Source organism: Schistosoma haematobium, chromosome ZW (assembly GCF_000699445.3).
Source record: "Schistosoma haematobium chromosome ZW, whole genome shotgun sequence".
Classification (NCBI taxonomy): Eukaryota; Metazoa; Platyhelminthes; class Trematoda; order Strigeidida; family Schistosomatidae; genus Schistosoma; species Schistosoma haematobium.
The window spans coordinates 35400059-35422320 of record NC_067195.1 but is presented as its reverse complement, the minus strand read 5'-3'; the positions used below and the strand labels follow the sequence as shown (position 1 = coordinate 35422320).

General features: G+C 36.5%; 1 protein-coding gene across 4 annotated transcripts in view; it reads left to right on the top strand.

Annotated features, from left to right (window-relative positions):
• Window positions 1-22262, top strand: part of STXBP5_1 (Syntaxin-binding protein 5) — a gene marked incomplete at its 5' end in the record, with an annotated part of 88779 nt that overhangs the window by 53007 nt on the left and 13510 nt on the right. For 2 of the 4 annotated variants that reach the window (XM_051211190.1, XM_051211193.1), the window contains 5 exons: window positions 6638-6834; window positions 7607-7695; window positions 12837-12898; window positions 19710-19902; window positions 20832-20906. In XM_051211190.1, the coding sequence (XP_051071229.1) occupies window positions 6638-6834; window positions 7607-7695; window positions 12837-12898; window positions 19710-19902; window positions 20832-20906 (616 nt within the window). Of the gene's footprint in view, window positions 1-6637; window positions 6835-7606; window positions 7696-12836; window positions 15550-19709; window positions 19903-20831; window positions 20907-22262 lie in introns of those variants that run through there. The other 2 variants (XM_051211191.1, XM_051211192.1) reach the window with 2 other exon arrangements.

Here is a 22262-nt window from a genome sequence, read left to right as displayed (position 1 = left end):
TTAGATGTACAGAACAAACATGTGATAGAAGAAAGTTTTAGGTATACTAGTTCACTGATTGTTTAGATAGTACATGTATTACAGCGATCCAATGCATCAGCCGGGAACTTTTAATATTTCTTAAATGGACAGCCCGATGATTTATGAACGGTGTAATTAAAGGTCATTTCGTGTGCCAGATCGAATTAATGATAATTTTCTACAACTAGAGAAATTAAAATGAAAACAGAGAGCACGGAACAACGAAGCAGTAATCACCAAAATATGTCAATCAGGTCTACCAAAATGCGTGTGTCATGTGACACAGTGATATAACGTTGATGTTAGATGTTATTCAAATTAGTTAAAGTTACTTGGGACGGTGTTAACATAAAGTGACAGCAAGTAGGTGGTTTTACTTAGGGAATGTACTAATAAAAGTGGCTAAACATTTAAAGTTCCTATAATATCACTTGTGAAATTAGATACACTTACAGGTGCTAGAATATTCAATGCATTTTCAGAGGAGCAGTATGCATCGACGCAGCGAACAAATAATGGGAGTGATTTTATCGTAAGGATAGATTGTGGTAGGTTATTCCAGAGTCTAGAAAATTTACATGTGAAGTAATTCATATAAAGAGATGATTTAGAATGAGTTTGTTTTACTAGTGCCAAGGAATTACGGATGTCATAATGAGAGGTTTCTGCATACTGAATCGCGTGATCGGATGTAAATGATAGTTTATGAAGTAGTTTGAAGAAAAAGATAAGATTTAGTTTGAGTCTCCTCCTCCATAAAGGGTCTAGCCCAAGTTTATTACATCTAGAATTATAAGTTAAGGTACAATCAGCTCCAAGAATACGAAGTGTAAATCGTCTCTGTACTGATTCCAGCCTTAATTTATCCTTTATGAGCGCACTGCTAAGAATAAACGTGCAGTATTCCAGAAGAGGTCGAGCACAAACTTTGTACATTAGAATACGGGACTCAGTGTTTTGAAGATTTCGAGTTATGTAACCTATTAGACGTTGAGACTTAGAGGTCTGTTTTAATATATGTTCTGTAAACGACAGGTCTTGGGAATATCTAAGTCCTAAGTCTACTACTGTATGTAACCTAGGTAACACTTCTCCATTTATGGTAATGTCTAGGTTGAGTGATGTATTGCCGAAACATATCCATCCACATTCAGCCGTATTAAGCTCCAGTTGCCATTTTAAGCACCACTGTGCTACCTTGTTAAGCTCCATGCTGATGCAATTCTGCATATTTTTCAGGTCATGTGGAGAAAATGAATATACTACTTTAAGATCATCTGCATATAGAAGGGGCTTACCGACACAAAAACTTTCACAAATGTCATTGATAAACACTAAAAAGAGCAAAGGACCTAAGACACTACCTTGTATTACACCACTTCTAACAGGGACAGTGTTAGACAATGAAGAGTTAATTTTAACTATTTGATGTCGATTGCTGAGAAAGGAATCACACCAAGCTAGCAAAGGATTTTAAACCCTATAAGATGCGAGCTTACCTATAAGAAGTTGATGGCTAACCATGTCAAAGGCTTTAGAAATGTCCAGATATAGCACTAAGACTAGATATCCTTGGCTACTTAGAGAATAGACTAAATTAAAGAAGTCAAAATGACATGTCATGCAAGAACGATTTTTAACAAATCCATGTTGAGTATCATTGATAAATTTTCCAGCAAGTAAATAGTTGGAAAGTTCATCACTTATAATTTTTTCCATAATCCTAGAAATAACTGGAGTAATATTTATTGGCCGGTAATTGTTCATGTCAGTCTTATCTCCAGATTTGTAACGAGGTATGATGTACGCGGTTTTCCAACAGTAAGGGTAAGAACCGGTTTCCATAGAGTAAACAGCTTTAGAAGAAGAAGTTGAATATCTGGACCACCATATTTGTAGAGAAATGATGAAATCCCGTCTACTCCATGACCTTTCGAAAGCTTAAGGGTATTTATAGCCTTATTAATTTTCATGCATGTGAAGGAGATAAATTTTATTGAGTTGCTAGTCACGCACATAACTCTTGAAGCATAGCCACTTATGTTTTCTACACTATTCGCGAATATACTACTGAAAAGGTCGGCCATGGTTTTAGAGTCGTATATAAAAGTGCTATTATGCTGAATGCATGGTATATCAACATTTTGAGTTGCTTTAGCGCGTTTATTGAAAAGGAGAGTTAATTTTATGTACTTTTGAGTTAGTATTAAGTGCTAGTATCTCCTCATTAATGGCTTTTAAACTATGTTTCTCTTTAATTTAATTAAAAATTATTGTTATTTGTGCAACTGCCGTGAAGTCATTTGACTTAAAATAACGACTCTGTAGGCGTCTTAGCTTATTACGATATTTAGCTGGTATATATAATTCGTAAGTTTTACTAAACCTGTACGTTTTATGAGGTACACAGGAATCTAAACAAGAGTTAACGATCAGATGGAATTCGTCGATAGCATCCATGAGACTGTTACATGAAAAAAAGTTATCCCAGTCTGAATGTTTAATCAGTGAATCCAGGAGGTCCCAGTCAGCATGCTTATAGTCTCTTTATTGACAGGTTTTTTGAATGGGTCGATTATAAGAGGCATAGATAGGGAGAGCGCAGACTACTATCTTATGGTCACTGCTTTCAAATTCATGGTATACTTTTACAGATAGTGGGATGACATCTCTACTAAATATTAGATCAACTATACTATCGCCTCTGGTTGGGGTACGTACCCATTCTATGTAGTAGATTATCGAAAAAAAGTCCTGTATAAAAATATCATTTGCAAGGATTATAATTTTTATATATGAATGTACTTTGTGTCACCAAACCATTTTTGACTTATTCGTTACTTCATTATGGAAGGAAGAAATTGAACATTTTGTTAAGTTTTAACGTTTTTATTGCGGATACATGGTTACATAATTAATGATTGGCAGTTGTGTTGAATTCCCTCATGTATCATACCATATCACTTTCATCTCCTGAAGAGTACTTATTAAAAATGGGATTTGTATTAGATAATTGTGAAAAATGGGGGGGGGTATGTCAGATACTATATTTATCACAAGCAAATTGAGACAAAATTACATTTCGTTAGATAATTCATTGAGTCACAGTCAACCTTCGTTCTGACACTAGTGTTTGTCGCCCTAATTTTCTGTAACGTACATCTACGCAATGAGAAAGGAAACTGACTAAATGAATATAAATATAAGGGGGAAAATAATACCAACTGAGGTAGGAAGCCTATACATGAGAATTAGAGTTCACACGGAACAGATGAAACCGAATAATGACAAAAATGCAACGAAATTAAACTGAATATTTTTAGAGGAAGATAGCAAACTATCTCGGCTGTAAATAAAATAATATATTTGTAATATCTCAATGAGTAGAAACATTCAATTTTCTGACGTTTCGTAACTCAGTGTAAGACACTTCTTCAGAGAATAAATAACCAAATAAAAATAATTAAATAGTACAAAGGAACCTTTGTATATAAATATATTATAGTTATGGATAATAATCTACCCAATGCTCAATTCATTTAAAACTACCAAGTCAAACCTTGGTAATGATACCCATCTCAGCTGGTTCCACCATAATTGATTTTGACGCGTGTTACCTAGTCTTTAACAATAACATACGAAGTTTAAGCCAGATATTCGTCTGAATTCAATGTACACACTTTGGTTATTCTGAGATCATCTCTCTTTCCATTCACCCAAAGTTTTTCGAATTCCCAGACTGTTGCAAACTGCGATTTGTATTAATCGAAGAACTTCGGTTTTAAGATACTAACTTTGTGTCAACTAAACAACATTTTTGAACCAAACACTCTGTAATGGATAACTATTTTATAGTTTTCAATTTTCTACTGTTTAAAATTGTTCTTCAATCTTCTCTTGATAAAAACTTTGTATACTTTGTTTTCAACCTTTTATTACTGTATGTAGGTTTCTTTATTTTCTGTGCAAATTGATTACCGTGCTTTACAGTGGTTTGAATTGATTGTGAAAAATATTTACGACTTAAAATGTCCTACAACTTTTACAGTATCTTCTTGCATACATTCATTGCGTGACTAAACTGACCTATTTAATTTTTCTTGAAGCGTTGTTTTTTTATTAGTTCTTTTCATTTCGCTAATTTGTCTAAACGTTTAGTGATGTGTATATAGAGTTGTGACAATATATTCTTATTACGGAGTTCTATTCGTAACCGAATTTCCCGTATTATATACTAGATCTACTAACTTTCCTTCTGATTATTTGATCTTCATTTATTTCAAATTTCGCACCGTCAAAAATATCTGATGTAATTTTTCTGATGAAAAGATCAATAAATATGTAGCTAATCCAAACTTTTTTCCTTTTGAAATCTGATAAGTTATTCATGAACTGTTAAATGCTTACTTAGTAGTAGTTCTGTTGTATTCTATTAGATAGATTTTATTTCGTTTCCCATCAGCACATTTGTGATTATTTGAAGTAATCATGTTTCTTGTTTTCCACAGATGAATGGAAAAGGAATGTACTTATTTTGTGACATTCAATGCACTTAGAAACTGTTTGCACATGTTCGTATTTTTTTTAAATTGGAAGATGCGCACCATTTAGATGTATGAAAACATGTGATCGAGAATTCAGTTGATAAACTGGTTGCAAGAATGGTTTTTGGTGGGAATTTTCTTTCTAGTCTAAATGGACATAGCAGCTGCTCACTGGGTTCCGTGTGAGTACTGATCAAACAGAGTGATTTCCAGGTTATCCCGCGTGGTGCGGGATCGTGGATGCGCACTGCTGAGGAGTCCCATATCAGGACGAAACGGCCGACCAGTGCTTCCAGGTTTTCAATGGTGGTCTAGCTTCAACTGACTCATGATTTCAACCTGTGAAATTTCTAAAACTCTCCACAAAACCCATTCTGATAAAAAAAATGAATAAACTGTGAACGAAACAAATTTTTTTCTGGATGATTATCAAAAATTATTATCAGTATTCTTTTTGTGGTTTTTATTGTTTGTTTAGCGGTTATATATTCTTGACATCTGTGACTAGTGTTTATCAATACCTATTGTCTCATATCTTTATGCGTATGCTTTCATGCAGGCATTTAACAAGACATATTTAGGGACAATAATGACGATACGTAGATTGCTTTTATTTTTATATATCTATCCTAAGAAATACGCTGATCGAAATTTCATGTTTTCTGTATATTTATATCACAATAAATTATGTCCTACGTTCTGTTGGTCTAAATGTTATCGCTTTCGTTCTATTGTCTTACTGTAACTAGCGTAATTTTTCTTTATCAAGTATTTGTTATTTCAACTTCGGCATAAGTAGTCCACAAGTTTAATAACTAATATAACCAGTTTTTATTCAAGTTTTCAGTTCAACTCATCGAAAAAAATGAAAGATATTACTAGCATTCTGACTAGATTTACTCATTCCTGTCAGTCGAAATTCAATGGAGAAGATAACTGATTATTCAACAACTAAGCCGTTTATGTTTACTTTTTAACAACCTGATATTTCTCATATCTCAACGCTTAACATTGACTTGTAAGCGCTTCGTACTTCCACAAACATCTCTGAAACTTAAGCTGAGCTCCGAACAAAGAAACAAAATACTTTTAGTATGTAAAGAAGCTTTACTCTGGAATTTACTTCAGCACATTAATAGGTTTAGATATGAACCTGGTATTTTGGGAGCCTTTGGGAACATGCTACAGTTAGTAATAAAGTCGGTATTTATCCACTCAGGATATAACACATAATCCGTCGTTTTTTTTCATGGGAAGCTCATTTCGATTGATTGGACAAGTATTTTCAGCCTTTTCTCAACTTCTGAAGAGTTTTCTGAGGAACTCTTAAGCCCTACTAACACGAACTCTTAGAAACGATCAAGTTGTTGACTAGAGTTTGTCATAATTAAACTCTGAACAGCAACATTTAGGACATTCGTCGATTGTTAACTCGATGACCTATAAAATCAGCTGATGTGTTATACAAGTCACATTATATTATTTACATAGCTTCCATTCTTTTTATCTTCATGCACATTTATTGATTTTATTTGTCCTTTTCCTTTCCGTTGTATTTACATGAAATTCTTCATTTAATATTTTTTTAAAAAACTAAGATTATCTAGTTTTTTTTTATTTTTATTTCTTTAAACGATCTCTTCGGTCACATTTTACTAACTCATATTTCTGCGATGACATTTAGTGTTATCGGATTTATTGGCCATTATGATTTTCAGTTTGACCATTTTATTTTTTTAATTTGGCTTGATGTTGCTATACAAACTGGGTTGCTTCACTTTAATTTTTGACTTATGTTCGGAACAAAACTATTCTTAAAGTCTTGCTTTCTCAACCATATATTTGCGTGTAGAGTATCAACGTGGAATTGTTGTTGTGTATCATTTAAAGCAGAGCCCGCAAACGTGAACTACTGAACGATTGTTATATTTTCCTTAGGGTCAAATTATTGCTTTCTTAATGTAAGATTAAATAACATTTCTTTATTGTGAAACTAGTGATCTCCACAAAGTTTATTCTTTTATCATGTGTAGTATTAAAAGAGTATTCGACATTCTTTCTTCCTTGAATAGGATTTACGCGTATTCGTTCCAGTACGTCAAGGTAGCCATCATTGGCCTCCTGGCTACCAACCACTTCTTGTTTGTCGTGTAGGCATACTTGGACTAAGCTTTGAGTCAAATATAAAGTCAAGTACCGATCCTACAGCTTCCTGTCTCATCCCTCCGCCATCTATTACAGCTATTAGTATGAGTTCAGCTTTTAGTTTGTAAGTTTCAAACTTCCTAATTATAGTTCTTTGTTTACTTTTTAACTAGATCGTCGAACACAAATTATTTCTAGGTGAAAAATGTCCATTTTTTTCGATCATTCTACCATCTGTTTGTGAGAAAATCTCTACTTCTCATCCTGTTTCAATTGTTTAGACGAAATTACCTTTCGTAGCTCTAATGGTACAACCTAATCACGGTACCTGTTCATTAACTGCGTCCTGAATTTACGCAAAAAAGAAGTCTAATTTAAATCTGCTGAACCGTATAAATCTGATCATCTAGGCTGACTGAGTTATTTGTTTCAAATTTTTAGTCAAGTTGCTTGAGAGTACACACCAGTTTCATTCTGTCAATCAAACTGTTCATGATTATCTTGTGAAACGTTGGGTCATTATCTTTCCTCTAGCCTCTAATGTGTTTAAACCTTTGAAATCCAGCTCACAATTCTTCACTGAGAAAATAATATTCGTTCATGTTTAGAAAAGTTTATCCTCATTTAATTTATCATGTGCCTCATCAAATGTTTATGGTACCGTAACTCGTCGGGATAGAATATAAGCCTTTCAAATCACACCTGACAGACTGCTTATGTTCATAATAACAGTTCATTTAGGCTTATTATAAATATCAAGCTATTGTGGCACATTTTAAATGCTCATCTTATTTTTTTTACATCATTTTTTAGTCATCATGTACAAAAGGTTATTTCAATTTACTTACAATCGTTTTAGTTATCATTCTAACAGCGGAACTATTACTTGTTTTTAGAATGGCTATCGGAAGCGAATTCGGCATTGCTGTTGTGGATTATGTTCACAAGATTTGCTTGCTGTCTATTTCATCTTCTGACTTATTAAGTGAGTTTTTTAAATTTTTAACTATACTATCCATTATTTTCTAAATATCTGTTTTTTATTATTGGAGAATTGTCGAAATTATTGTTTAATTTACAGCTTGTTCTCATGAAGTAACATCATTTGATATCAAAAGGCAACTGGATAGCTGTTTAGTCCATAGTCTTGGACTTCTTGGATTCATACTTTTATCGATGATTAGTAATAATGAAATCGGGCGAAGGTAGTTAGGTTATGAACGTGTATTGTTTATTTGTAAAGAATCGGTTTTAGTACTCCATCATTATACTTTTGGACAATGTAACAACACGCATTACAATCTAATTCATCGATATCTCAATTTTATTACATTATTTATGATACCCCATTTCGTCTACTTAATACTAACTACTTCTTAATCTCATCGATACATTTGACCGGGTTAATTACAGTCAAACCTTGTTGTTAGACGATGAATATTGATGCTACAATACTTTCTTCTCCAACCATTTCCCTTTATCTCTTTTGGTGGATTTTTGAAGTCAAACTAGTAATTATCACTAGCATGAACAAAATGAATAAAAAATTGCTGTCCCCACTTTTGTCAGTGTTTGTTTCTAGAGGGAGTTCCCTTTTTTTAATTGTCTGAATTTGCTTTTCGTCTTATCTGATTTTTGTTTTTTCAAATAGTATTCTTTACAATAAACGTGCATTATTACTGACTACTCTTGAACAAGTAGTACACATATTTAACTGACCTTTTTGTCTAAGCAGTTAGACGTTATTAGTTAATTTTACGTAGTCTATGCCTGAGATGACAACCTTTTTATGTCTCTGTGGTAGCAAGAATTTTTTTGCAGTTTGATAGCGGAATATTGTACCTATACATTTACTTATTGATTTCATTTTTTATTAAACTTATGTTATTAGTGGCTCTGCGATGGATTCAGTCTTTTTATTCTTCAATCTTAACGATTTCATTAAAACTCCATTATTCTGAACATATGTTCATCAAATAAGAACACAACCACTGTTTTATAGTCTCATTCTCTTCAATCACTCTCAAGAGTACTAGATTACTAACTCTTTCTTTCTAAATTATTTATTCATTATTTATTTATTTGAACACATATTGGTATAAGGGGGCACCAAATATATATGCGCCACACAAAACAATGAGAATGGGAAGAGAGAGAAAAGGAAGGTAAGAAGCATAAAAGAGGAAAAAGAACAATAACGACCAGATTAGTGTAGGGTAGTGTAAAATAATAATTGATCTCATTGACGCGTTGTAGTTCCAACCTTTTACAGCCAGACTGACATCACGAAGGCGCCAAAGATGGCTCAGGTTGGCATAAGCCGCTCTGGCTTTCACTATCCGTAAATTGGTCTCATCACTCACGCCACCACCAACACTTACTCAGCTACCCGGATACACAGTATAGGATTAGAATCCTGCCAGTCTTGTAGAAGTACTTTGCACTTCGAAGGTGCAAAGCACATACCATACTTACAGACACTGATTACCAACTGGTTAAGTGAGGATTGCATGCCTTGGGCATTATCGCACAGTAAGACAATACTCAAGGTCAAGAAGACTTTCTCCAGGCAACAGATCCACACCACCATTACTTACATCCATCAGAGCTGTTTCCAGAATGTCGTCGATGGCAAAGTTGAAGAGGAATGGTGAGATTGGGCAACCCTGTCTAACCTCACTGCTTGAATGGAACAATGGAGAAAGGTGGTCGTATTCCCTTACTCTGTCTGAGGTGTTAGTATATAAGGCTTCGAAGATGTTAATAAACTTCCCAAGCACACTCTTCTTCAACAGACAGTCCCAGAGAACAGTCTTGTCCAACAAATCGAAGGCAGCCCTGAAGTCAAGAAACACTACGATTGTTGGCCCTTGATAAATATGACAGTGTTCTAACATTTGGTGAAGGGTGAACATATGATCAATACATCCTCGACCAGAACGAAACCCAGCCTGCTCCTCGCGAGTCAATCATTCTCGGGTTTTGAACAACCTATGAAGTATAACGGAAGCCAATAGCTTGGACGCAATCGCAAGTAGACTTATCCCCCGATAGTTGTTACAGGGACGACGTGAACCCTTTTTAAAGATAGGGACAACTATCGACTTATTCCATGACGTTGGTACACTCTCTAGCTCCCAAACCTTTGTGAACAACGTCGTCAATCCCTTAGTCAGAAAGTCACCACCATATTTAAAAAGGCCAGAGGTAAGTCATCTTGGCCCCGTGACTTGTAGCGTTTCAAGAGTTGGAGTTCCTTGCGGACTTCCGCCTCATTTGGTAAATCAGTCGTCACCGGCCATGGAGGACAGGACAGTTTGACCGATGTTGCCAGAGCAGCAGACTAGTTGAACTGCCCTTCGAAGAGTTCTGCTCATCGTCCAAGACGTCGATGGATGTTAGTAATTGGCATCCCATCATCCTCGCGGATTGTTTCGCTCACACCAGACTTGTACACAACCACGCCAGCGGTAGCTGATCGCGATGTGATCAATCTGAGTCCAGGCTTGAGATACAGAGGGAGGACGCCAGGTGGCATGTCGGCGATGACTGCGCCGGAAGTTAGTGCTAGCCAGAAACAGGTTGTGGTCTGTGCACAGTTGCAGTAGACGGTCCCCGTTATCGGTCCTGCGACCAACAAGTCCCCATCGGCCACCTAAACGACTCTCTTCTGTGCCCAGATGCCCGACCTGAGCATTCAAGTCTCCGGCTAGTACTACAATATCTGTCGAACGCACTTTCTGGAGAAGAACAGTTAACTGGTGGTAGAATTCATCCTTGATTGCATCCGGGCTGCAATCTGTCGGGGCATAGGCGAAGATGACGAAAAGACATCGTTTCTCACGCCGATTCCTTCTTACTTTGATGGAACTTTCTAATCTAACAGCACATAACCGACTATTAATGGGGATTCAGTCAATTAGTGCTGCCTCAGCTCTGGCGCTTAGTCCGACACCAACTCCAGCAAGACCAGACGAAGATGCCTCAGGGTCCCCGGATAAGCGCACGTAAAACAAGCTTTTTGGGCGACAGATGGAGAGCGAATTTGTAGTGCTTCATCAGAGTCTTGAATACGAGTCTCGGATAGACAGCAAACGTCAATATTAAGACTTTCTAAAAACATAACCAGCCTTATCTGTTATCCGAGCTGCATAAGTGTGCGAACTTTGAAGGCAGCCAGTTTGAATGGTGCACGTGGTTTCATAAAAACTGCTTCAGTACTCATATTCGGTGGTAGCATACAATTTTCAACCAGGCAGTGACTCGAGAACGTTTAGATAGAACCGAGTTTCCACCGTAGGCGAGCTGCTGTATAAGTCGAAAAGTAAGGATACATAAAGTGGGAATAAAAGAGTGAATAAATGACGTAAATAAAAATAATAATGTGAATTGTTTGACTGTTAGAATTTTCAGTAAATATCGTCATTTTTATTTCATTTGTGTGTGGGCTGTGATACTACCCGGGTGCCCAAACCGAAGCAGGTGGTTTTCTTAGGGGGCCACTCCCCGAGCCTTTGATCTAATGGTCTTACCCTCAAGGCAGTGGAGCATCGTGAGGAGATGCAGTCCCATAGCAGCCGGTGACCAACGATTGGTTCATACGCCATTTGTTCCCTCAGGATACTGGAGCCCATGTGCACCATTGGTTTGGGATCCGGTTAAAGCGCTGGACATTCGCTTTTCGTCCTCTCATTTTTGTAAACAACACCTTCGCCACTAGAAGACAGTGTGTAGGACTTCCCTGGCAGAGGCTGTATACGCGTGGCCATGTGAGAGCATTTCGAGAGGGGCGGAGGGCCCACCCCACTCTTGGCCATATCAGGGCATTTGCGGGCTTATTTCTAGATAAATGAAGTTAACCTTTAAATAAGATAATATTACTCAGGGAAATGCTTTTGACTGGATAATCTTCTATAAAACTTCTTTGTTCATCATTTTATTTTTTTGGGGGGTCGATTAGTTTGACACTGTTCATTCGACACATATTTAAACCAATGTATCGTTTCGTCTCAACGGTTGTTGCTACCTTAACGTGATGGTCGAGCTTGCCTGTCGTGATGAGCCAATCCAGCTATACTGGCTGGAACAATTGTATACTGCGCGGCAGTTCGTTCTATTCTACTTTACGGTTGTGAAACATGGCCATTAAGAGTTAAAGATACTCGTAAGCTACTAGCATTTGACCACAGATGCCTTAGAAACATTGCTGGCTTCTGCTGGGATCACCGGGTAAATAATAGTGAGGTTAGACATAGGGTATTAAGGAATGATGGCAAATTAGTTGATGACGTTGTAAATCTTCATCGACTGAGATGGTTGGGCCATGTGTTGCGTATGCCTGAACACCGTTTACCACGACGAGCAGTGTTGTAGACGTATGGAAGAATGTTAGGGGCGACCGAACCAAAACGTATCATCAGTGCTTGAAGTCACTAACTTCTGGTCTGAACCATGTTGGTAGATGCAGACTACTTAGTCAGGGTCCGCGTGACTATTGTAACCAATGGTTAGAGACTCTTTGTGATATGGCTCAGAATCGATCACAATAGCGTGGGTGTATACACTCTATGTCTTCCCTCAAACCGTGAGATTAAAATTACTCAATATCTTTCTTTCTACAAACTAATTCTTTCTTCCTGTACTATGTTCTTATATGCAATCTTTCTATTATATATAACCATCACTGAATCAACTACTTCTATGAATTTGGTGTTCATCTTGTTGTGCTAATGAGGTATGGCGACTTGGACCGATGCATATATGTGTCTGGTCCGATGTGGTAGCTGACTGACTGAATATATCATTGATTGTACTTTGTGATTGTTTTTGTTTGATTTTTTGTTAACAACGCGTCTATGTTATTAGTTTTTTAAAACCACGCGCTACTTCATATGTTAAGACCTCGTGTGACCTCCTCCAGCTCATCAAATAATCATTGTTTTATTTAATTGATATTCAGTTAGGTAATTAAATCATTTCGTCAATAATTGTAGTTATATATTTCAGCTTATTATCATAACAAATGAAAAGTGTTGTCAATATTATCAAATAAACAGTTTACATGATTTTTATCAGTTCTACTAATACTATAAGTATTTATTTTCGCTTATTAACTAACTCCATCAGGTCGTGGTCCTATCAATCTAACTGGGTCGTCTGCTTCGGGTGAAGTGAAATTCTGTGATCAGGTAGTTAATTATATCTTCGTTAGTTGAACTCCCATTACCATATGATTTTTGTGTTTAACCATTTCTGAAAAAATGTTTATATGTAATGAAACGATGAATACCAAAGCGATCATTTTAGATTTAGGCAAAAATTTTTCTGTACCTGTCTATACAGATGTATTATTTTCGTTTTCATTTCAAACAGGCTTTTTTTCTATAAAATTTAGCTCTAATAAAACGGTGATCGAAAATGTTAACTTCCTTTTGTTCATGCTAGTCTCACGTGGAGGTTCAATTATAAATCAACCCGATTCATTTATATCAGGTTAATTAGTTTAAATATTCGCATAAAAACATAAATATTGAGTGCATATTCTGCAGTTTAAGATGTGCACATATTTATCTTTTAGCATACAGTATTTTTTCTATTTATGATTCATCCTAGAAAAAAGGTTTTATTTGATCAGTTTTCCATTTTTTGTTAGCATGTTTGACGAAAATCATGACTATAAGTTTTTTTTCAAAAGATTCTAATGAAGAAATAACTGAAAACCAAATGAGAGCCTTTTTGAATTTTGAACTATTTACCTTATTCAAGTACCTAGATTTTTGGCGGAAAAGTGGAATTTAGCAAATGTGTCAGTAAACCCATTGTTGAGATGTTCGTGCTAGTTTTCTACTAGCAAACAGGATTTGCTAAGTGGTAGTATTGAAATCGAACAAACTCCGAAATCCATTTTTAATGTTTTTTAGTGCATTATTAGTTTTGTTAAGTAGCAGTTAGCCTGGATTCAAAGGAACATGATAGTTTCTTGCACGCCATGAGATATTTAGATTTTAATGTTAAATCCATAAGTGTCGGTAGTTCAGTCAGTCAGTCAGTAACAACGTAGAACTTCGTACGTACGTACATCAGTTCGAGTTGCCAGTGGTCGATTCAAATCCCGTAGTGGTAGAAGTAATAAGAGTATAAGCAGTAATCAGGAAGATTAGTGTTTGGAGATGTTACTTAAAGACTATAATACAGTGAAATAAATTTGGGAAGAGAAAAAAAAGAGACAAGGAGGAATAAGGAGATCAAAATCTGGGAGAACACAAAGATTGTATGTGTTATATCCGGTGAAGATTAAATAACAGGTAACTTCCGAGGACTATTCATGGACTAATATTCTATAAACATTCTTATTGTATAACTACTCAACAATTACACTATGTATATTTATATTCCTTTTATGATAAGCTTTATTTTGACCTATAATTTATTATTGTACGATTTACGGTTCTTAAGTTATGTTCAGTTTATTAACTACTGCCTCCCACATTCACAGCCACTTTTTGAGCTTATTTGTGTACAAATATTATTTCCTATTTTATGGTACGTTGTGGTCTGTGTGATTGATATATAAACCAAGTATGCCTGAAATAAACGATCTGCTCTGATTCGGAAGCTGGTATTGTGTTCTGTACTCAAGTGGAAGGGCTCGTAGGACATAGGACCAATAAGGACACTAAACTGCCCACACCGGTTGAACGTCATTGGTTGGCCTAGTGTGAAGATTCGTATAAGTCGTATTCGGATTGGTAGATAAATCGTGCGATAGAAAAACCAGACATCCAAGGTCATAACAGTATGCACCTGCGCCATTGCAAACGATTTTGAGCCATGTCATTCAGGGTCTCTAACCATCGGTTGCTATCATCTCGCGGTCACCAACCAGGTAGTCTACATCTACCAACATGACTCAGTCTACTTGTCAGTGACTTTATGGACTTGTGCCATGTTCTGGTCTGGCCGCCCCTAGCTTTCTTCCAACCTATTCCTATACCACTGAACATCGCACGTCCAGGAAGTCGGTGGTTGGGCATACGTAACACTGATGAAGTTTCACTACTTCATCAATTGATTTGCCATCCTTACCTAGTACCCGTTTCCTAACAACTGTGTAACTTACTCGATGGTCCCATGATATACGAGCAATGTTTCGAAGACACCTTTGATTGAATGCTAGTAGCCTACGAATATCCTCTACTCTTACCGGCCATGTTTCACTGCCATAAAGTGGGACGGGACGAACTGCTGCGCAGTAAACACGTCCTTTGGTTGATAGACGGATATTTCGCCTACGCCATAAATGACGCAAGTTGGCAAGAGCTAGTCGAGCCTTCTGTATCCGTGCTGAGATTTCGTCACACACCAGACCACAAGGGCTGATGAGACTTCCAAGATAAGTGAAGCGGTCGACACACTCAACTACTTCACTCCCTATCACTAGTTCGGGTGTCGATGTAACCCAATCCTGAAGCAACATTTTGCATTTCGAGGGAGAGAATCGCATCCCGAACATGCTTGCATTGTTGCTTAGAGTGGTCAGAAGACTCTGCATTTTGCCAGCGTCTTCACCAAATAAAACTATGTCATCTGCATATTCCAAGTCAACAAGTGAATCTCCTGGTAGAAGTTCAACCCCTGCAAATTTAGATGAGGAGAGTGTTATCTCTAAAAGTACGTCGACCACAAAGTTGAACAAGAATGGGGAGAGTGGACAGCCCTGACGAACACCACTTGAGGTAATCAATTCTGATGACAGTTTGCCATAAGCTCTCACTCTACCAGTTGTGTTCGAGTAGAGAGCCTGTATAAGGTTAATGTACTTCTTTGGTACTCCTTTCAGTGACAAACACTGCCATAGAACCTCACGATCAACAGAGTCGAATGCCGCCTTAAGGTCGAGAAATACTACCATTGTGGGGCGTCTGAATGTGTGTCTGTGTTCTAGAACCTGACGTAGTGTGAATATCTGGTCTATACAACCACGTCCAGGTCGAAAACCAGCCTGATTTTCTCTAGTCTGCTCTTCACGAGCTTTGATTAGGCGTCGAAGTATTATTGAAGCTAATATTTTAGATACTATATTAGTCAAACTGATTCCTCTATGATTGTCACAAGATAACTTTTTTCCTTTCTTATAGACTGGCACAATCAGTGATTGAGACCAGTCAGATGGGATTACGTCCAGTTCCCAAATTCTACCTAAGACCTCGGTTAATCTCATTGCTAATACTGGACCACCATCCTTAAAAATCTCAGGAGTAGACCTGTCAGGGCCTGCTTCTCTCCCTCGCTTCAGATTTCCTATGGCTTTTTCAACTTCGTAAAGGGACGGAGGACCTACATTAACTTGCCATTCAGGTTGACTAGAGATCGTGGGAAACCGAAGTGTGGCTGAAGGCCAGTTGAACTGATCCCTAAAGTTTTCTGCCCATCGATCCAATCACCTGGATTGAGAATGAATAATATGTCCATCTTTCTCTGAGATTGTTTCGCTAACAGTCGGGTTCCTAATTCCGGTTTCCTTAACGAGTCTGAACAATTGTCTGCTATTACCTATTGTCGCTGCCTTTTCCATCTCTCTTGCTTTCGCTACCCACCACTGTTCGCGATCATTGCGTAGGCTTCTTGTCAGCTTGCGCTTAAGCTGACTCCGCTCTTCATTATGTTCAGAGCCAGGTGGAATGAGTTTCCGAGCATCTATCAGTGAGATAGATGCTGCTGAGATCCAGTGTTGCTCCCTAACCTTCTGGTTTACCTTACTAGCAGATATCACTGCTGTTTCCACAGCTTTTCGGATATCATTCCATGCTGCATCGGGGTGGGCATCACCTACATGGTTGCCTAACTGTTTTCCTAGTTGTTCCTGAAATATATTCCTAGCTTGATTATCATTAAGTAGGACCCTAAGAGGTTTCCTTGCAGCGTCTTTCCTACGTCCAGTAAGACGCAGACAGATACGCGCTCGTACTAGAGCATGACCTGAATCTAAGCATGTGCTCCAGAATGAGCGACAGTCTTCTATTGAGCCCCTCCATCGGTGGCTGATAGCGATGTGATCTATTTGGGTCCAACGTTGGGACGAATTAGGGGTCTCCATGTTAAAAGATGTTTTTCCTTATGTTTAAAGTTAGTATTTGCAAGAAAGAGGCGGTTATCTGAGCATAGCTGCAACAGACGGTTGCCATAATCTGTTCTTTGAGCCACGACCCTATAAGATCCACCCAGGTGTCTTTCCCTATCACTTAGTTTACCTACTTGAGCATTAAAGTCACCGGCCACTATTACTACATCTGAGCGCCTAGCTTTTAGGAGGAGGTCGGAGAGCTTTCTGTAAAACTCATCTTTTACATCATCTGAGCTGCAGTCAGTGGGAGAATAGACAGAGACGACGAAGAGGCAACGACGAGTGTCCCTATCTTTCCGGATCCTTACTGTTCCGTTCAGTCGGACAGCGCACAAACGACTGTCTACTGGGATCCACTCTGAGAGCTAGTTCTGCCCTAGGACTCAATGCTATACCTACGCCGGCGAGGCCACGGGAAGCAGAATCAGGGCTTCCAGATACACGAAGCGTAAATCGAGTCGGTTCTTTATTTTGGCATGGTGAGGTCAGATGAATGACGCTACTCGGATCCTGTATGTGCGTTTCGGAGACGCAGCACACATCGATGGCGCGAGATTCTAAAGTCCTAGTTAAGGAAGCCTGCTGTCCTATTTGGCAAAGTGTTCGTACGTTAAAAGCTCCTACGTGTAGTTTAGATCGTGGTTTCAGGAGACCAGGAATAGCGTTCCACGTACTCGAATCGTTTGCCCTAACGGTGCGAGGTGATAAAGGGACGTGAGAAGGGTTAGTCATGGAGATAAGACGAAAATCCGTGAGGTACTGTGAGGTGTGACATTTTTAGGGTCAACCTTTTCTAATTCCAACCCTTCTTGTGGGAAGGAACATCGTTGCAGATGCTGGTTGTCCGAGGAAAACACCTCACTGCTGTCACACCCCTCTACGGTCAGCAGTACGACTTCGCCCTCAGACCTTGAGTGTCGGTAGTTGATTTGAAATAATTATCAATAAGTTGCTAAAAAGGCTGACAGTTTCCTCAAACTATAAACGTTTGCTTACAACTCTGTCAGTTGCCAATATCCACTGTACTATAACGTTAATTTAGTTTGTGTTCGAATGAGACAACCATACAGAAGATCAGAGATAACTTAAGACCCGTAGTTCGTTTGAAATTTTGCTAATTCATGTGTCATTTTACTGCTGTAATGAAATTACTCTACTAAAGGCTCCATTAATATAAATTTATACATTACAAGCCTTTCTGTCCGTCATTCTTTTTAATAAAAAATATGGTTTATGTATAAACTGTAGTTAGTTGACTATGACATGTTGACGCTATTCATTCTCGAGGAAACACTTTAGAACTTTAAAGTTAATATATGACTATTCGTAGAGGATGATCCTTGTATCCGAATGTTTCTGAACTCATTGACTGACATAATTCAGATCATTCTTTACTTTTTAAAGTTGTATCATAACCACTTATTTTAAATTGAATATTACAATAAAAAGTTAACACGATTTTCTGTATCACCCAATTTACACATGTGATGATCCTTGACGCGTCTGTGGAACATCCTATCAGAAAAATCAAATAAATAATTCATGTGGCGTTGAGGATTTATCATTCTGGCTCAGAATTTCTATACTCGCATCTTTTTTGTCTACTGAAGTTTTACCTTACAACATGTCGGTGATATAGGCAGATCAAAATAGTCATTAAAGACTCCTTCCTTTTTTATTTTTACTGTGTTTGGTGTTATGAACTTTAAGTGACTAATATTTCATGTTTAGCCTACTCAATTAAAGAGATTAACATTAATAACATATCTTTTCAATGAATTTAGTTCCTTGCTTTATAAATGAGTCAGTTATATTCATTGATTTCAATCTTATATTATATGTTTACGTAGGTGTATCTGAGTGTGTGTTTATTGTTTACGTGTTTACCATGTTCCCTCCTAATTTTATTTTACTACTTTTATATAAAATGTTTCTCTGTAGTTGTTAATTGAGTGCTGTCTATCTTGAATACATATGTTGTCTTGTATTTGTTTTCTTATGTTATTGTCGTGTATGTCGTTAAATTTCTAGTATTCTTTCAATGTTGTTATTGCTCAATCATCTCGTAGAGCTTCTATTCAGGACCATTCATATTCTCTGGAAATATATCTTCTTCGATACTTGATCAGTCTTTTAGCAACAATCCTATGGAAGATTCAGTGTCATATCTAGTTTCAGGGGCATTCACCTCAATTAATCATCGTAATGATTTCACTGATACTCACAAGAAACGCTAATCAAGAATAGATATTTTCCAAAGTACCCAAAAATGTTTGTTATCAAAAGCAAATAGTTCTATTGATAAACGTCATCGAATAATTACAAAGTATTATTATACAGATGTTAAAGTTATTAATTCACTACTAAAAGTCAGAATTAATGAACTTAAAGTTGATAATAATGATAACCTGAACGGATCATATAAATTTAGAAAGATTTCTCGTCAACATTGACTCGCGCGTCATCACCATCGTGATAATCTTATTTGTTGCCTGAGGTTAAGAACTTCAGTCAGCTGAAAACTACTAGTCCCTTAGTAGCTGTTTGTGAGTGAGTTTTTAATATATTGCTTGAATTTATGTATACTATATCTCATATTAGAACTGTTGTTTATATTTTACTCCTTTTTGTGGTAATATTAGATTTTCTATGTGTAAGTGTTTCAGTATTCTCGCTGGTTCTCTACGTACAATGTCCTCATTTGCATAGGTTTAGTAAACATGGCTGATCTCTATGTATTCATTTGATGTACATTAGTAACTGCTATTACCACTGGTTAATTACTAAGACTTGCACTTTTCAGTTTTCCCATAATATGTGTTAATGGTTAACTTATATTCCTTTTCTCGCATACATAATAATATATTATGAATTAGAATAATAGTTCAGCTGGCTCAACTTCGTTGGCTAATACATGCATTATAAACAATCAGACAGCTTTGAAAAACGTCCACTCAAATTCAGATGCTGCACAATCGAGTGAGTCATCTAGTACCGGTTATACAACACGCTATGTATTATCAAGAACTACAACTGTCAAAAGTGAATTGAAACGTGCCAAGTCCCAAGGTCAGTTGGTTGATTAGTAAATATGTATTATGATAAATAACGTTTCTGTATTATCTGTTGTTTTATTATTTACCTCTCTGAATGCCTTATTGTCCCTGTGCTGTCTTAAGTCACTCTCATTTAACCTTGATCGTTTCATCAATCGTAACGATTATATATGAAGGTTACATTATTTTCAGTAACAATTCGAAAGACAGTGGTAACGATAATATGTACCTTTGTTGTTAAATTGATAATAAAATGTTAAACGTTGATTCACAGCCGAAGACCTGATTAATTAATACGAATTACTTATATAACATGTGTACAATCTTTAATAAGTTACGTTTTTTCATTGGTGATGCATAACTTACTCGAATTCGCACTGTTATTCAGTACAATATACACTCATATGAAATATAAGTACAATTTCCCAGACGAATTCATTGCTTAAACTTGACCTTTTTGTTCGGTTGACTATACAAAATTCAGTACCGAAAGATTGAAGTGTATTGGTGTATAATTATTTGATTTGGTTTTCTTCTCATATTCCTTATCTTTTGTTGATTAGTCTCTGGATTAAAATGTGTGTAGTAACTTAGTTCACTCCATTGTGCTGCGTTCAGTTTAATCAGTAGTTTGTTTTAATATACATATCAAAAACCTAAACATGACTTCTCTTCGACAGATTTGCCTGTTCATTCCCCTCCTAGTTTGTAATTTTACCAATCCTTTGAAATATCCTCAAATAGATTCTCTGTTTATTAAGTATGCATTGGAGTAAATATTGTGTCACAAGTAGAGAGAAAATGCATGATAAATTTATTTTACAGTCATACCGTTTCATTTCCCGTACAAAGACTATTTCTAACAGAGGAACCTTTTACATGTAGTATAATTATAAGCAACCTAACTGAATTATTTGTTGTATATACATCCATTTATAATAGTGGTTTTGGCCTGTCGAACAAATCAATCATCTCGTCAACAAGGACAAACGTCTAATGCACAAAACACTTCTTCAGGTTGTTTGATTTTACCGTATTCTTTGTGTTGGTTTATGTGTGTCTGCTAGTGTGTATGTTGTTGTTAAATTACCAGCATTCTCGTGATATAAAAGATTTAAAGTTTCTCCAGTCGATTCGTAAATCTTATATTGAGATTTTTGGTGGGGAACTTCTTAGCGTACTCAATGAATGACCTAATAATTCAAATGAATCTTTTTAACTACATTTTATGTGAATATGTATATCAGTTCTTTTATCACCACTTTATTTGCTGTTTACACGTGCTGAAATTTTTAATCCATTAAGGTTGGGTAAACAGATATTTAAAAATTTTCCACTTCATAATTTCTTTCGGTATTTTAAAATGCATGATGAGCTTTATCAAGGTTACAATATAATTGTGCTAATTTATTCGTGAATGGGCAAAAATTTGTTATTTTCATTGAAGCATGCAGTAATATTATTTGGACTGGTTTATAATATTATTCGTTTTCCTTTTTGAGTAGCCGAAGTTATTTTTTGCATTAAGTACAAAGGGTTTTTCTCGAGTTGGTGAGCTGGAATTTTAACTAATAAAAGTTACGGTTAGATTAACACTGCAATGTAATTCTTCATTAAGCTGTACTCGACTACATAGGATTAGATATCATTCGATTTCACTGATATTGGTGCTTTATTTAGACTGTCTTCATGATTAAAATAAATCTACTGTGCAAATCTTATTAATAACATTTTAAATACTAGTCATTTTATGTAGAACGAGATATAAGTATTTATTTTTAAAGTCACCTGGATAAAATTTTCATGTTCGTTCACTGCTATGCCTTAAAGATTTCTCGTGCGTTTTGGTGTTCTATTCAGGAAACTCTTCAGTCATATTACGTCAACCAGGTATTATTTAAATCGATGAATAATTAGAAATCTGGAAAGAAAATGTAGATGTTTTTAAGTTCATTTTCAGATGTATACTTATCATAAAAAACTAACTGCTTTATGAAATAATGACACTCATTAACTGTATTGTTATCGTTCCTGGTGATCTTAGCAACGGGGATGGGATACTGTCATCATTTTCTCTTATTACGATCCAGCTGCTCTTATTGCTTAGTATTCTTGGGCACTACTTCACTCGGAAGGTCTCCAAACCAGAACACTGTTGAACAGGAACGTAATTATATTCCAAATAAAAAGGTTGAATGGAAGTAGGAATCACAATAAGATAAACGTTAGTATACTTATTGTCCTCACATAGGAAGATTCTAGAGCCTTCTCCAAATGTCCACTAGCAGTGACCGGATAAGAATCAGTGTACCCCAACAAAATCCTTTACGGAATGTGCTTTAATCCAGTCTACATCCAGCTAACATCTAACCT